At 40.3% G+C, this 14,383-nt stretch overlaps 1 protein-coding gene across 1 annotated transcript; it reads left to right on the forward strand.

Moving 5' to 3' along the window:
- Positions 1 to 13: 13 nt before the first annotated feature.
- CHMP5 (charged multivesicular body protein 5) lies at positions 14 to 13,421 on the forward strand. Its single transcript, XM_061200489.1, has 8 exons — positions 14 to 154; positions 1,376 to 1,480; positions 2,906 to 2,952; positions 4,698 to 4,791; positions 4,922 to 4,993; positions 8,879 to 8,987; positions 10,508 to 10,620; positions 12,763 to 13,421. Exons 1-8 carry the CDS (start codon positions 86 to 88, stop codon positions 12,811 to 12,813), a joined length of 660 nt encoding a protein of 219 aa, XP_061056472.1. The 5' UTR covers positions 14 to 85; the 3' UTR covers positions 12,814 to 13,421.
- The last annotated feature ends 962 nt before the right edge of the window (positions 13,422 to 14,383 follow it).

Raw genomic sequence — 14,383 nt, forward strand, 5'->3', positions numbered from 1 at the left:
CGGAAGTCAAGTCGGAGGCGGAGGTGATTCTGCTTCCGTTTCTGGTTTTGCTCCAGTGTTTGGGTTGTCTTCGCGGCCGCCCAAGATGAACCGATTCTTCGGGAAAGCGAAACCCAAGGCTCCGCCGCCCAGCTTGACTGACTGCATTGGCACGGTGGGCACTTAGACACGCATAACTAGGCTCAGGGACCCTGACACCCCCCTACCGCACCCACCCCCGGCTTCGGCGCCTACTGCTGGGTCCCGGACCCATTGCATCTCAGCTCTCTCCACCCCACTTTCTTTCCTGTTACCCAAGTCATTGCTGACTCCACAAACCAGGAACCCCTAACCCATCACTGTCTCGCCCTTCTTGCGCCCCACCCCTTCTGGTGCCCAGTGCCGTGTCCACTCGCTGTTTCCTTACCTCCTCACCCCTACCAGCCATAGGCCCACACAGCTTTCCCACCTCGTCCAGCCTGACCCCTAACTCCTCTTCCATCCCTCATCCCTCTCCCACGTCAGGGCCCTCGGCTTGATATCCTAGCTCAACATATCTGTACCCCAATCCTGGATCTCAGTAACACAAAATTCAGAGCTCTGACCCCTGACATTAAGCCGCCACCTTCTATCCAAGCGAATAGCATTAGATCTAAGCCCTAGCCGGGGTCCACTGGGCACTAACCCATTTCACACACCTCCTGCTTGAGCCCTCAGCCTGACAAGCCTCTGATTTTAGGGAAATCTCCACTAAGCCCAGTGATTCTCAAATTCTTTTTCTGCTCAAGCACACTTGAGCGACCCTGGAATATTAGAATTTAGGGGGTGGAGTATAGTTTATAAAAGCTCTCCAGTGTTTCTGGCTGAGAATCTCCCCACCACCAACAGTTAGGAATCACTGTTTTCCACCTTTCACCATATGCTCTTCTTTTTTTTTTTTAATTAATTAATTTTATTTATTTATTTTTGGCTGCATTGGGTCTTCGTTGCTGCACGTGGGCTTTCTCTAGTTGCAGTGAGCAGGGGCTACTCTTCATTTCCATGTGCAGCCTTCTCATTTCGGTGGCTTCTCTTGTTGCAGAGCACAGGCTCTAGGTGCACAGGCTTCAGCAGTTGTGGCATGCGGGCTCAGTAGTTGTGGCGCACGGGCTCCAGAGCGCAGGCTCAGTAGTTGTGGCGCACGGGCTTAGTTGCTCCGCAGCATGTGGGATCTTCCCAGACCAGGGATCGAACCCGTGATCCCTACATTGGCAGGCAGAATCTTAACCACTGCACCACCAGGGAAGTCCCTCTTCTTTATTTTTCCTTTCTTCCTCTATATTCATTCCTCTCCTGCCACTTTTCATGTAAATGTATTGCCATAACTACTACTGCCTTTGATGTTTTTCCCCTCAAGGTGGACAGCAGGGCAGAATCTATTGACAAGAAGATTTCTCGGCTGGATGCTGAACTAGTGAAGTATAAGGATCAGATCAAGAAGATGAGAGAGGGTCCTGCAAAGGTAAGGTAGGCAGCACCTGAAGAAGGTACTGTGACAGCCTAACTTGAGCACCTGTGGAAGTAGGGACTGGTGGTAAGGGCTGGTGAGAGATGCAGAAGAGATGCTCACAGTCTAATAAGAAAACATATGTGAGGGTGTATCCTTCAGGGAGGAGAGTTAGCAGCCATATATGAGAGGAAGGCTGGGATTTGACCTGGTGGCAAGAAGATGCTGGTCACATGTCCAGAAGCATGTACGTGGGAATTAGCATATTCTACTGAGAAGGTGCTATATACTACCTGGAGAGCTGGGCCTGCTCAGGAATAATGAGTTGCCAGGCTAGTCAAGTTAGGTAAGTATAATAGACTGGTTAAGGAGTGGCATGTTGGGAAAAAAGTACCAGTGTTCTATTAATAATACCATCACTACCTACTAGCTGTGACCTTTATAAAGTCAGTTCATTTTTTATTTTCCTCTTCTGTTGGGTAGAAACATAGAGTTGTATATTTAAGTGCATGGACTGTGAATGTAGAACTGTCTTCTTTTTTCCCATCCCTGTAACTTATTAGACATTCAAGCTAGAGCAAGTTACTTAGCATCACTGAACCTCAGTTTTCCCATCTGTAAAATGGGGATGATATCTACTTTAAAGTGTGAGATTAAATGAGGTAATTCATGTGACCTACATAACACTGTGTCTAGTACATAGACGCATTCAGTAAATGTTAGGTATTATTATCATCTGGGAAGTAATAATACCTGCTTTTCCTTCTTCATTGGAGGAGACAAATAAAATGATTTATAAAACAGTATAGAAATGGAAGTGACAGGAGGATTTTCTCTGCCATCTTAGTTAGATGGCATGGAATGAAGAGCGACCAGAGGCAGGAAAGCCCACCTAGACTTGAGGAGATGAAAGCCTAAACCATGGTGGTAGTCATAAGAATGACATGAGAGGAATCAATTTAAAAGTGAGTTCTGAAAATCTAAGATGGCAGTGCATGAAGACACAACAGAGAGAGGAAAGGTAAGGTTGGTGTAACAGTTCTCAACCTAGAGAAGTGAGAGACTGGCAGGGCCATTATTAGTCATTTCCAAGGTGAGAGCAGGCTGAGGAGTTTGGGCATGCTGAGTTTGAGTGGATAGCAGACTGTGCAAATTGGGAATCTCCCTAAGGCACCTAGATATACAAAATCGGCCCTCTTGGGGCTGGGAGTAGAGATAATATGCACTAGGAAAAGGAAATGTACTTCAGTACACTGAGATGTGGGATGCCAAGACTGAGACAAGCTGGGGCTTAAAGCCTGCTTGGGAAGTGAACAATCCAGGAGCCACTGTGTCTACTTTGAAGATGAGAGGAAGTAGGTATGTGAGGATATGGGAGATTTTTTTTTACCGTATGTATATTTTCTACTTCCTTTCATTAAAATCTGCTTTTCTCCCTAGAATATGGTCAAGCAGAAAGCCTTGCGGGTTCTAAAGCAAAAGCGGATGTAAGTTATAAGCATAACCTCCTTTCCTCTAGCAGGTTTAACCAAAAGGGAAATGGTCTTCCATTCCTCTAGGTTTTCATACCACTTTATAAGCATTCTTGAGTTAATTGCAAATTTCATTTACACATACAGTTAGCTGGGTTTTTCTCCCCCTGCATGTTCAGCAACATCTGTTGCAGCACTGTCCATTTAAATAGAACTTTTTGCTTTGATGGGAGGTGTTTTGTATCTCTGCTCTTCAGTACAGTAGCTATTAGCCATGTGTGGCTATTGAGCACTTGAAATGTAGCTAGTGTGACTAAGGAACTCAAGTTTTAATTTTATTTAATTTTAACAATTTAAATAGCCATGTGTGGCTAGTGGCTTCTGTATTGGACTGCCCAGATCTATAGAGTTTGATTCTCCCATTTATTTAATTAGAGTGTGCCTTTTTAATTTTTATTTGTTTGTCTGTAAAATTGGGAATCTTGAATATTTGTTCCCTCCCATCAGAAGATTTAACGGTCCTTAATTTGTTTTAGGTGACTGTGTCCCAGTGTTTGAGCAGAAGCCCAAGAGTATCTTTGGTACTTACCCTTGTGAGCTGATGAGACCCTCTGCAGGGTTATAGAGGTCAGATGTAATCAGCTAATAAAGAACCAGAAAAATTGTTGATATCTCTATTCCTATTTATAAACTAACTTTTTATAAGACATCAGACACCATCTTACTCCTTTTAGATTAGACAGAATTAGAAAAAGAAATTATAATGCCTAGAGTGGTGAGAGAGTGTGATAAAACTGTTACCTCTCTAATTGGTAGCATTGCAATTTTTAGGTAACTTTTTTTTTAATAAAAGGATATTATTCATTGTAGAAACTTGGCAAGTACATAAACATGAGTAGAAGAAAAGGAAATCTACCTAGATTGCTACTAGCAGAAATAACCACCTTTAAAATGCTAATTTCTTACAGTTTCTTTCTCTGCTTGTGCATACATGGTATGTGTGCATATAATTTTTTAGAAGATAACAAATGGCGTGTATATAGGTTATGCTTTTCCACTTAATGTTATATCATGAGTATTTTTGTTCTTCTAAATATTCTTTCCAAACAGTATACTTTTTAACGGGGTAATAATGTTCCACCACCATTTGCCTGCATCATTGACCATTTTTCTTCTGGTTGATGGTTAGATGGTTTCGAATAGTGATATAAGTCTTTGAGGCAGTATTATAAGTTGATATAAAGCTTTATTTTAAAAAAACATGGAGTGCCAGGTACTATATTAGGTTGGATAGATTACCTATTTGTGGATACGAGATTAATAAAATATCATACCTGTCCTCAAGGAGTTCAGTCTACTGGAAAAACAGTTTCACTATATGTATGAAGAGCCTTAAAAACAGTCTTGCCCTTTCCCCCAAGAATTCCATTTCTGGGAATTTAGCATAGGACATAATCTAAAACATTATAAAGACATGTATTAAGACTTCTTAGCAATGTAGAAAGCAGCAGTAATAATAATAATGTTAAGTGGAAAATAGTGTTGTAACTAAAATATATACAGAGGAAAAAGACTGGAGGGACATCAAATGATGTTTGTGTTAGATTGATTAAATTGTTTTTCCCAATTTTTCTGTATATTTAATTTTTTAATGTTTGTTATTGTTTTTAAGAAAATTCTCTTATTTTGTGTTAGAGACACTTTCTTCCTGAGGATTTCTATCTGGCTCACATTTATCCTTCTCAATTGACTCTAAAAAGGTATGAGCAGCAGCGGGACAATCTTGCCCAACAGTCATTTAACATGGAACAAGCCAATTACACCATCCAGTCATTGAAGGACACCAAGACCACGGTACTCCCAAAACACCTTTGCCATGGTTTTATTTTATTTTTGTACTCTGTGCTCTTTTCCCATGGTTTTTAAAAGACAGTTTAACCAACACGGCTTCTTAAGACATGGTGTTTTCTCTTTCCTTTTTTAGGTTGATGCTATGAAACTGGGTGTAAAGGAAATGAAGAAAGCATACAAGCAAGTGAAAATCGACCAGATTGAGGTGAGATGTGTACTGGTTTCCCCAAGAATATACACTTGTTTCTAAAAGAATCAAAATGATTGTGTATGTGATAGGAAGAGCACAGGAGAGGGATTGAATCTTGGGTTCTGCCATTTACTAATAGAGTAACTTTGGGAAAGGGTACCAGAGGTCTCACTTTCCTCATTGTTAAGCTAAGGATCCTAATACCACATACAGTTATAATTAGGATGAAATAAATGAGTTGGTGTATCTAAACGCACAATGCCTGGTACATAATAAGCACCCAGTGAATAAGCACCCAGTTTCCTTTTACTTCTAACTCACTTAATGATTTTTAGTCAGTTGCCTCAGTTGTAAAGTAGTGATGTTGCTGCTCATCTACCAGGATTGTCCCGAGTGTAAAATGAGGACATACACATAAAGTGCTTAGCACGGTTCCTGGTGTAGAATTGGTTCCCTCTTCTAGTAATTCTCTTTATATTTTTTCCCCCCAGTTTTATTGAGATACACTTAACATATAACATTGTGTAAGTTGAAGGTATACAACATGATGATTTGATACGTATATATATATATAGTGAAATGGTTACCACAATAAAGTTAGTTAACACCTTCATAACCTCACATAATTACTATTTTTTTGTGGTGAGAATATTTAAGGTTTACTTTCCTAGCAACTTGCAAGTATTGTTAAATATAGCCACCATGCTGTACTTTAGATCCCCAGAACTTGAGTCATCTTTTTCTTTAAAGGTTATATTCCATTTATAGTTATTATAAAATATTGACTGTATTCCTTGTGTTGTACAATATATCCTTGTAGCTTATGTATTTTATTTTATACATAGTAGTTTGTACCTCTTGATCCCCTACCCCCATTTCTTTAGTGGTTTTTTTTTTTTTTTCTTTTTTTTGGCTGCACTGGGTCTTAGTTGCAGCACACGGGATCTTCACTGCAGCACGCGGGCTTCTTAGTTGCTGCATACGGGCTTCTTAGTTGTGCCTGTGAACTCTTAGTTGCGGCATGCAGATTCTTAGTTGCGGCAGATGGGATCTAGTTCCCCGACCAGGGATCGAACCCTGGCCCCCTGCACTGGGAGCACAGAGTCTTACCCACTGGCCCACCATGGAAGTCCCTAGATTTTTAATAATAATGTCATTAGGTCCTTAAAATTAGCATTTCTTTTTGAGATCATGTTTTTGCTGGGGCATTGAGCCCTAAGAGTTTGGCTCCTCTCGCCTGTCTCAGTTGAACAGCACAGATGGCAAACAGGGTTAGCAGAAGGAGTTGTGACTGGCCTGAGGAAAAGGCTTCCTTTCTGCGTATGTGATAGTTCTCTTTCCCTCTACCCGCTGAGTAGAATGTCTCTTTCTAAGAGGGCATGGACTCAGTTTTGTTCACTATTGTATCCCCAGTGCCCCAAACAATGCCTGTCCGTAGTTGGTGCTCAGAAAGTATTTAATGATTGATGAACAAATGAACTAGAGGCCATTCATGGAGATAAAGCAGTTCTGCCCAGTTGAAGCATTATTTGTTGGTAGAATATTTACTGTGTCCCCAGCATTTTACTGCTTCTGCAGACGTATTCTCTGGTAGGGTAGTTCTGGTCTTTAGTAAGTGAAGGCATTCCTCCCATCTTGCTCTTTTCCAGCACCCCTCCTTATACTTCCCGGGACCCTCTTTCTAATCCTCCACACCAGTCTCTGCTTACAAGAATTTAGGCTTAGTGATATCTTCCAGGAGATTCACTGAGAAAAGTGTTCTGAGTATGCTTGTCTTATTTGTATATTATTATTTGATAATAAAATACAATGAAACTGAATTTTATTTTCTGCTTTTCGGGTTCCTTATGTTTTAATTAGTGCTATTTAATGAACAAAAAAGAAATTTGATCTTTCTGGTTTTTTGTATGTTTCTTCGTCTTTCACCTATGGTTGTCTGGCTCTCTCCCCATCTAATTATCCTTCTCCTGTCACCTCATAGATTTGCCTGCATGACAGGTGGAAAGCCCCTTTCGTTGTAACTTTTTGATGTGTATGGGTACGTGTCTTTGGCTGGTCTAGATATTTTGAATTCCATTTGTTTTCCTAAAATACTTTACTTGTAAAACATTTTCACTGTTTTATAGTGCTCATTCAGAAAATTTGCCTCTATGTATGTATGTTCCCCTTTTTCTGTCTTTTTTGTTTCCCAGTTTCTGCACATCAAGTGTAGTGCTTGTATTTGTTTTGTATTGATTTTGTTTGTTTTTCCAGAACTGAACCTGCTAATTCTTTGTGATGATTTTTTTCTTTTCTGTGTCTATTCTAGAGTCTATTGCTAGGAATCCTATCCATAGATGATTTTGGCAGACTTGTCTTGACATGTAAAAGCATAATATAAGTTCAACTTGATTAGTTTATGTTATTTTCACTCTATTTTAATTATTGTTTCAGCCAGTGCTTCTCTGTATAGCAGACTGTTACATATGTACAGTAGTTTGGCACTTGGAAATGCAGAAAAGCAAAGCATTTTCTTTTTAAAAAAATGTTTTTCTCCACTTTATTTTATACCCTTTATATGGAAAAACAAACCTAATCTGGGGGCCAGGAAGGAGGTTTTAAATGTTTTGCATTGCTCTAGAAATTCTGAAGGATAAGTGGTGCTGATTTGGACCCTCTGTGTTATCAACACTAGTCCATTCCCCTCTATGTGGAATTTTCAGTATATGAAAAACATATTGTTTTGCACATCCTTAACACAGTAGAAGATATATAGTATTAAGTGCCTAGTGTTTGACACATATTATGACATATATTATTGTAATAAATCCTTATAATAACCCTATGAAGAATGACTATTAATAATCCCATTTTACAGAGGAGGAAATTAAGGCTAAGAGACATTACTTTTCATTGAGTAATGGCCAAATTTTAGCTTGGATTTGTTTGACTCCAGAGTCTGCTCTTCTAACCATTATACTAACTGCCCTTTATTATGCTATAGCACTTCTCAGGTTGGTTTTACATTCTTTCTGGCCTTGTAATAGTCTCCTAGTTAAGTACAAATAGATAATTCCCAGAAGATTTATGCCCTCAATCAATTTTTTTCACCAGCCTGGTCTCAGGTATCAAGCCTATCCTGATTACATTTCTGTTTCCCCATCCAGGGTGGGCTCAGTACAACTTTTTTGTACTACCCAGTTGTTTCTGCTACTGCTTCCTTTCCCTGTACAGCGTAGTCAGTTTTTGGCTGACTCAAGAAGAGTACTTTGCTTGTCTCAATTACGTCTTTTTCTCTATTAACTAGAAAAATTTTGATAGTGTAAATGTTGCTTGATTTCATGTTTCAAGCAAACTTTCTGTAATGAGAGAGCTGATTGGGCATCTATTCTTGCAATAGAAGTTTGGATTTCCGTGAAGCACCTTAAATTCAAATGCAAGATTACCAATTCTATTCTTTATTTTTAAGTTTACATTTTACCACCAAAAATAGGAAGATTATGTGGGCCATTGCTCGTTTCTGAGATTCAGGGGAGAGAATAGGGACAGGGGGTAGTTAGAGAAAAATGGTAAGAAATGAATAAAAATCCTGTCATAGGGCTTCCCTGGTGGCACAGTGGTTGAGAATCTGCCTGTCAATGCAGGGGACACGGGTTCGAGCCCCGGTCTGGGAAGATCCCACATGCCGCAGAGCAGCTGGGCCCGTGAGCCACAATTACTGAGCCTGCGCGTCTGGAGCCTGTGCTCCGCAACAAGAGAGGCCGCGACAGTGAGAGGCCCGCGCACCGCGATGAAGAGTGGCCCCCACTTGCCACAACTAGAGAAAGCCCTCGCACAGAAACGAAGACCCAACACAGCCATAAATAAATAAATAAATAATTTAAAAAAAAAAAAAAAAAATCCTGTCATATATTTTTGTAGGATCTACAAGACCAGCTAGAGGATATGATGGAAGATGCAAATGAAATCCAAGAAGCACTGAGTCGTAGTTACGGCACCCCAGAATTAGATGAAGATGACCTAGAAGCAGGTAAGTTATAGGAAAAGCAATGTATATGTAGCTTTAGCATCTGAGAGGAGCGACTGCCTGGGACCTTTTCTCCCAAATGTTAGAGAAAATTTCTGCAGCAGTTCCCTGAGACTTTATGGTATAGTCTCTGGGCAAAGAGCTTGAGAGGCAGCCATATCAGACTTGCATACCCCATCAACTCTGGGATGGACAAGCTCTGAAGGAATGTCTAGGCAAAGGCCTTTGCTGACCTGGTGCTTGGTATCCAAACACTGCCATTCCCTGCCATTTTCCTTTTGATTTTTTTTCTCTTTATTTTCCTGCTGGAGTCCTCTCCCTCAGAACAGTGAAGCAGATCAAGAAACAGTAGTTGGCAAATACTTAGTGTGCATCTACTATATGCCAGGCACTGTATTAGACGCTGGGGATTCAGCCTTGAAGAAAACAAACACAATCCCTGCATTTATGAAGCTTCTCCTCTAGCAGGGGTAAGAAACTGCTTGTTTCAAGTAATTCATTAATTATAAGAGCACAAACTGTTGGGAAGGAGAAGTATGGGGTACCATAGGAGCACATAGCCAGTGAATCTAACCTATTTGGGAGTCAGTGACAGGCATTGCACCTGAAGGATGAGCAGAGGGTAGCAAGACAAAATGGAAGGGGTTGTTAAGTGGCCTCACAGAGAGTTGTTTAGAAACTGTTCCTGTAGTCCATTTAAGAAATTGTGGTGGCTGAGACTATGGTGGTGGTAGCAAAAACAGAGATAAGTGGACATATTGAAGAAATTTTAGGAGGTTGAATGGACAAGACCTAATGATTGATTGGGTGTGGAGAGAGAGGGAGGTGTCAGAGGTGTTTGTCAATTTCTAGCATGAGCAACTGGGTAGATGGCAGGACCACCCCACACTGGGTTTTCTGTTGCATGATTCCCCTGTCCCATTACTACTTCTTCTTTCTCTCCATGTTCTGTTTTGCCTAGAACCTTTTTTCCCCCGTTTATTTCTTTATTTTCTTATTTCTCATCTTAAGTTTCCTCTGATGAGTCTCTACCTGCTGTTGCCATTTCCCCTGGTCACTTCCAACTCACTTTGCCATAGACTTATTTTTAAAGCCTGATCTCATGTAATGGTCACTCACTATACAACAATCTCATGCCTCCTTTTACTGCCGGCTTTCAAGTTCATCAATAAATGGGAGAGGATTTTTTACATTTGTTATCATCAGGATTTTCTAATTTGAATTGGCCAACCGATAACTATAGAGTCTTCTCATGAAGACTGGGCCTTATAAACCTGTGGGGAATGGTTTTGTTTGTTTGTTTGTTTTATTTTAATTTTTGTTTTTCATGGATTTTTACCACACCAGTTCCCTTGAAAATTTCTTACAATGGCCATCTTTTATTTTGAAAATAGAAATTAATAATCCCTTCTCTTTGTTGCTAAGTTTTCATCTTATTGCAAATAATTTGGCCAACTTTCTTAACATTAGCTGCCAATTTTCTTGCTTACATTTTTTTGAAATATTGACTATTTCAATCTCAGAGTTGGATGCACTGGGCGATGAGCTTCTGGCTGATGAAGACAGTTCTTATTTGGATGAAGCAGCAGCTGCACCTGCAATTCCAGAAGGTGTTCCCACTGACACAAAGAATAAGGTGAAAGCTTTTTCTGTTTTATTTTCTATGCAAAATGGTCTGGGAATCTAAAAGGTATTTTTAAGTAAGAACAAGGAAAGACTGTCATTATTTTGGGAACCCTTGAAAGCCCAGTTTTCCCACATTGGATTGTGGATAGGCTACATAAATAGTGTCACTGAGGGCCAGGGATGGTTTTATTCAATGACAATTTGTATAGTATACATAATCACTTTTGTGAGCTTGGACTGGGTGCTATTGGGTTTTAGACATTTCCTGGGAAAGCAGCAGCAACATATGCATGAACCATGCGGGGTGGCAGCATAAAATAAAGGTCCACTCCAGACACGATGATCAATAATAGGGTGGATTTTTTTTTGAACTAGGGATTCATAATTTAAGGATAAAACTTAATGTAGAAAGATTCTACTTCAACAAGGAAAAAGAATCAGGACATCTGGGTGTAAGCCTGAGATTGAAACCACTAACTGTGAGACCTTGGCAAATCACTTAGCTGTTTTGAACTTTTCTGTTCCTTGCATCTATAAAATGCAGATAACTGTAATTATCTCACATAATTGTTGTGTAGATCAAATTAGATCTTGTATGTAAAAGGACTTTGCGAACTTAAAGCCCTGTTCAAATCTACATGCTTGTCATTATAAATAGATAAAATTTTGCTGCTTATAAAATCCTGTTTACCCCATCTGAGTTTCTGGTATCACATGTCATTTTTTCTGTTGCCACTGGTCATTTACAGTCCTGGTGTTTACCTACTCCCAACGTGCACATTGAGGTGCACAGTATAGTTGACAGAATCCTAGAGTGGGAGCCAGTCTCAGCTCTGCCTTTATTCACTGTGTGACTTTGAGCAAATTAGAAGTTCATATCTTCTCTCTGAACCTCATGTTTTTCCTACCTGTGCAATGTGGGGAACAAACAGGTGGGAAAGTAGGTAATTTCTCAGGTCCCTTATAACTGAATTTTTTTTTTAATATTTGTTTATTTATTTGGTTGCGTTGGGTCTTAGTTGCGGCAAGTGGGCTCCTTAGTTGCGGCTCGCCAGCTCCTTAGTTGTAGCATGCGAACTCTTAGTTGCAGCATGCGTGTGGGATCTAGTTCCCAGACCAGGGATCAAACCCGAGCCCCCTGCATTGGGAGTGAGGTTGCTTTTTCTCAGCATACCTAAAATCATTTTTATCAACACTACCATAGCCCATCTTTTCAAATCCTTGGTAACAGGTCCCTGAAGGATGTGTGTTATTTCCACTTTTAGAAGGTCACAGATTCCTGACTTAAATGTGCTGTTGAGGTATGGTTTCTGAACTGATAGTGGTGTCACTGCATATAAGTTTGTAGTAAAGTGTGGTATGGAAGTGACTGCCTGTCCCAGGGCACCGCTCCTTCAGGGATTGATGAGGCGGGCTTCCCTGGTGGTGCAGTGGTTAAGAATCCGCCTGCCAATGCAGGGGACACAGGTTCAAGCCCTGGTCCAGGAAGATCCCACATGCCGCGGAGCAACTAAGCCTGTGCGCCACAACTCCAGAGCCTGCGTTCTGGAGCCCATGAGCCACAACTACTGAAGCCCGTGCGCCTAGAGCCCATGCTCCACAACAAGAAAAGCCACTGCAATGAGAAGCCCACGCACCGCAACGAAGAGTAGCCCCCGCTCTCCGCAACTAGAGAAAAGCCCGCGTGCAGTAACAAAGACCCAATGCAGCCAAAACTAAATAAATTAAATAAATTTTTAAAAATAATTAAATAAATAAAAGGATTGGTGAGGCTACGAAAGGTATTGGTTCACTTTGGGATCAGAGTGAAAGTGGGAATCTGGAGGCAAGCACTCACTCCTCTGCCTTCACTCCTGGACAGTCCCAGCCCCCTTTTCCCCTTTCTAGGTTTACTCTTAGGTTTCTCTTTCTCTCTGTACTCTTCCCGTACTCTGCAAAGAGTCATCCCTTTTGATCCCTTCTACTTCTTTTCCTGGTTTATCACTTCCCCCTTTACCTTTCATAAAACAGCTTGTTCTCATCTTATCGGTGGGATTTTTGTTTTCATTGATTAAACACTTGGAAATGAGTTTTGACTACTAAATATTTGTAATCTTTTTCTTTTTTTATCAGTTGGCAAATAGTGGCACTAAACATTTCTTCCTTTTCACAGGACGGAGTCTTGGTGGATGAATTCGGATTGCCACAGATCCCTGCTTCGTAGACTTGCATCATTCAAGTACATCATGTAAAATAAACGCATATTCTGGGACTAGGAAATATTTATCTTTCCAAGTTTGCCATAACAGATTTAGGTTTCTTTCCTTTCTTTGGAGGAAAAGTTAATTACATTGCTTTCATTTTTTTTCCGTTAAGAGACTCATTGCTTGAAGGAAGCTTTTCTTCATACTAAATTTTTATTCCTTTTCTCTTACGAAAGACTAACTTACTTAAAATTATCATTGGGTATGTATAACTTCATTCCTTAATAATAATTTTGAGATAAAACCAAGGAAATGGGAATCTTTAAGTTCTATGACAGCATATCTCCACAATCTCAAATTGACCCGATAAATTGATGACAAAGACGAGATTAGTGGGACTGTCCATATTATGATTCAAAACCATTTTCTCTTGTGGTATTATAGGTTGGTTAAAGTGATGGCCTTTTTTGGTGAGTTTTGTTGTGTCTTGTGAGTAAATCATTACTGTGTCCAATATTGGAATGGAATTATCACTACTGTATCATGGGTGGCTATTTTGATTCTGTGGTTCATTCAGTATTACAGTGGACTTGTAATCAATAATGAATATTTCTTGATATTTAATGTATAGGACATTTATTTATACTCAATAAATATTTTTCAAAAGGATGTAATTTTAATAGTATTACCTCAGCCTGAAACTTCCACTACAGAAATCAAATTTAATATAATTTTAATGTCGACTCAGCCTAAAAACTCCACTACAGAAATCGAATTTAACTGGCAACATTGTGGTATAGTGGAAAGAGCAAGGAGCAATCCAGGCTTGGGCCCTGGGTCTGCATCTAATAACTACTAAGTAGCCCACTCACACCTCTAAATTTTTATTTCCTTACTAGTAAAATCATGCTTCCCTCACAGGCTTTTGTGAGGAATAATTGATTGTCTTGAGTACTTTGTTAACTGCCACGTCTCATATGAGGGATTATTAACAATTAAAAATCTGGGGTTGGGAGTTCTCTGGCAGTCCAGTGGTTAGCACTCGGCACTTTCGCTGCCATGGCCTCGGGTTCAGTCCCTGGTTGGGGAACTAAGGTCCTGCAAGCTGCGCAGCTCAGCAAAAAAAAAAAAAAAAAGTGGACTTTATTCCCTTCTTGGGAGGTGCCTGGAGTGCTACAGCAAGTCCAAATTCCTGCTCGATTTCAGGGTCTTTAATGATCCATCCTCCCTTCTGCCAGCCTCACTGGCTGCCTCACAGTGTCACATGCACCAGCCTTTCACGTGTCAGCAGATCAATCCAGTAAACATTTATTGAACACCAGCCCTGTAGAGTCTCTATACCAACCTAGGGGATACCAAAAACAATCACAACTCCTCTCTTCAAAACTTCACTGTCTAGTTATAGGTGAGGATGAGACACGGATGTAACCCTCTCCCACCCCCACTAACCTCACCCTTAAAGAAGCCTTCCAGTGGAGCAAACATTACACTATTCATCATTACCTTCTTGAAACCTTCCTTGGCTTCCTTACAAGTTCTCACTCAGCCCTTTTAATATTTCTTCCATTATAGTTCCAATCTGGGATGACT

This window comes from Eubalaena glacialis, chromosome 9 (assembly GCF_028564815.1).
Source record: "Eubalaena glacialis isolate mEubGla1 chromosome 9, mEubGla1.1.hap2.+ XY, whole genome shotgun sequence".
In the NCBI taxonomy this organism is placed as follows: Eukaryota; Metazoa; Chordata; class Mammalia; order Artiodactyla; family Balaenidae; genus Eubalaena; species Eubalaena glacialis.

Coding starts and splice junctions, on each gene's coding strand:
- CHMP5 (XM_061200489.1), top strand. CDS start 86: ATGAACCGATTCTTCGGGAAAGCGAAACCCAAGGCTCCGCCGCCCAGC. Junction 4,792..4,921: donor TGAAGGACACCAAGACCACG/GTACTCCCAAAA, acceptor TTCCTTTTTTAG/GTTGATGCTATGAAACTGGG. Junction 10,621..12,762: donor CCACTGACACAAAGAATAAG/GTGAAAGCTTTT, acceptor TCCTTTTCACAG/GACGGAGTCTTGGTGGATGA.